We start from the raw sequence: 2074 nt of genomic DNA, 5'->3' as shown, positions 1-2074 counted from the left end.
TCTATCCAGTGGCTTGTGTATAATAACTGTACATCCTCTCATTTTTATGAAGTTTCATGGGGGGGGGGGGGAATAACAGAACACAATTTAATGAATTCTGATCAATAAAATCTTGTTTGAATAATGCTTGCTGTATTTAGCCAAGTTTATTAAATTAACTAAAAGCTAATTTTTGGTGCAGCAAAGTTTACTTTTGAGTAAACTTCACAGGTTCTTGCAAGAGAAGGCAAAAAACACAATTACTTTTTGTGTTCTGGCCAGTATGTTCTATTGTAAGATGATTTTACTTTGTGATAATTTTGTCCTGATTAAAAATAGAAGGTCCACATCAAATGACCTTTGACTTTGGGGTCAAATTTGTATCCCTCCCCATAATGGCCCCCCACACTTTGGACACCTCAGGTCTAACAGCTGCTTGTTCTGTTTTCTGTAGAATAACGATGGAGAAAGACACTGTGAACTTCTCACCAGGCGACAGTCCGTCTCAAGGAGACAGGCTTAGACAAGCACCTCAGCGGGGTTTCTACTTGGGTCCAGCCCCTCTTTATATTAAGCCCCCAAGATTCTCTTTACCCAGTTACCCCACCATCGATCCCTACAGCGCTCTCACCACGCCGGCGTTCTTCCCCGTGCCCGGCCTCGGTTACGTTCCCAAAGAAGGATTCCCAAAAAAGAAGAGGCTTCATCTCAAAGCGGGCGCCCAGGGGGAAGAGTCGCCTGATGGACAACAGGAGGAGGCAGAACAGAGCAGGAGCAAGAAGAAGCTGGACATCTCTCATGTCCCCTTCTCGCTTCCACCTCGCTCCATTTCCTCCATGCCCTCTCGACCAATACCTGGGATGATTGAGCTGAATAGGCTGCAGCTTCACAGCAGATCAGCAGGTTTGAGTCTCCCTGTGCAGGTGAAGCAGGAGCCTCCCAGTCCATCCTCTCTTTGGCCTTCCTCACCTCTCCATCTCCTCCACCCGCCTTACTTCCCTCCTCTTTCTCACGGCCCTTTCCCGTACCCCTTCTTCATGCCTGGGCCCGTCATGCACATCCCACCCGGTCCCTTCTACCCCAGAGAGGACCCCCGCTCCAGCAAGGCCCCACGTGACGAAGCTCCCCGCGGTGAGACCACCAACGCCGAGAAGGCGGGTCTCAACGTCCATGTAGATGACAGCTACTATGTGGACGTCGGCGGCGACCAGAAGAGATGGAAGTGCCGGATGTGTGAGAAATCCTACACGTCCAAGTACAACTTGGTCACGCACATCTTGGGCCACAACGGGATCAAGCCGCACGGCTGTCACCTCTGTGGGAAGCTGTTCAAGCAGCTCAGCCACCTGCACACACACCTCCTCACACACCAGGGCATGAGGCCTCACAAGTGCCAGGTGTGCCACAAAGCTTTCACCCAGACGAGCCACCTGAAGAGACACATGATGCAGCACAGCGACGTGAAGCCATACAGGTAGACATCTGGAAAATGGCTTAGTTCACCTCAAATAAGACAAAACTAACTTACAAGTAACTTTTCAGCAAGATATTGGAGTTTGTTTTAAGTAACTTAATATTGATGAAAAAGTACTAGTGTTAAACTCCTGCCCTATATCTTGCTGAAAAGTTACTTGTAAGTTAGTTTTGTCTTATTTCAAGGTATTTAAACTAGAAACTAAACCAAAATTATTTGGTAATATTTTGTGCCTTTGTAGTGCAGGTAAAATTCAGCTCTTTATTGCCACTCTGCTGTCACTTTAACGTCCATTTTCTAACTCCTGCAGCTGCAGTGTGTGTGGCAGAGGCTTCGCTTATCCCAGCGAGCTTCGCGCCCACGAGCTGAAGCACGAAAAAGGGCAGGAGAATGTGTGTGTGGAGTGTGGTCTGGACTTCCCCACCCTGGCCCAGCTCAAGAGACACCTCACAGTTCATCGAGGTCCCACCTTGTACAGGTGAGTACAAAATCCTTCCAAAAGATATTTATGATGTTGCCTGGTTTAAAAAAAAAAAAAAAAAAAAAAAAAAGCCCCTCGGGGAGGGGGCCACAAAACCCTTGGGTTTGGGGAAAACCTTAAATTTTTGGTTTTTACCAATA

The 2074-nt window shown here is 47.6% G+C and overlaps 1 protein-coding gene across 1 annotated transcript; it reads left to right on the top strand.

Moving 5' to 3' along the window:
• Window positions 1–414: 414 nt before the first annotated feature.
• On the top strand, window positions 415–1971 carry LOC106944187 (zinc finger protein 366-like). Its single transcript, XM_015027406.1, has 2 exons — window positions 415–1453; window positions 1764–1971. The coding sequence occupies exons 1-2, from the start codon at window positions 441–443 to the stop codon at window positions 1933–1935; spliced, it is 1185 nt and encodes a 394-aa protein (XP_014882892.1). The 5' UTR covers window positions 415–440; the 3' UTR covers window positions 1936–1971.
• The last annotated feature ends 103 nt before the right edge of the window (window positions 1972–2074 follow it).

Source organism: Poecilia latipinna, unplaced genomic scaffold (genome assembly GCF_001443285.1).
Source record: "Poecilia latipinna isolate Pla-1442-1.1 unplaced genomic scaffold, P_latipinna-1.0 Scaffold7281, whole genome shotgun sequence".
NCBI lineage: Eukaryota > Metazoa > Chordata > Actinopteri > Cyprinodontiformes > Poeciliidae > Poecilia > Poecilia latipinna.
The sequence above is the reverse complement of the archived record's forward strand: the minus strand, read 5'-3'. Positions and strand labels throughout refer to the sequence as shown.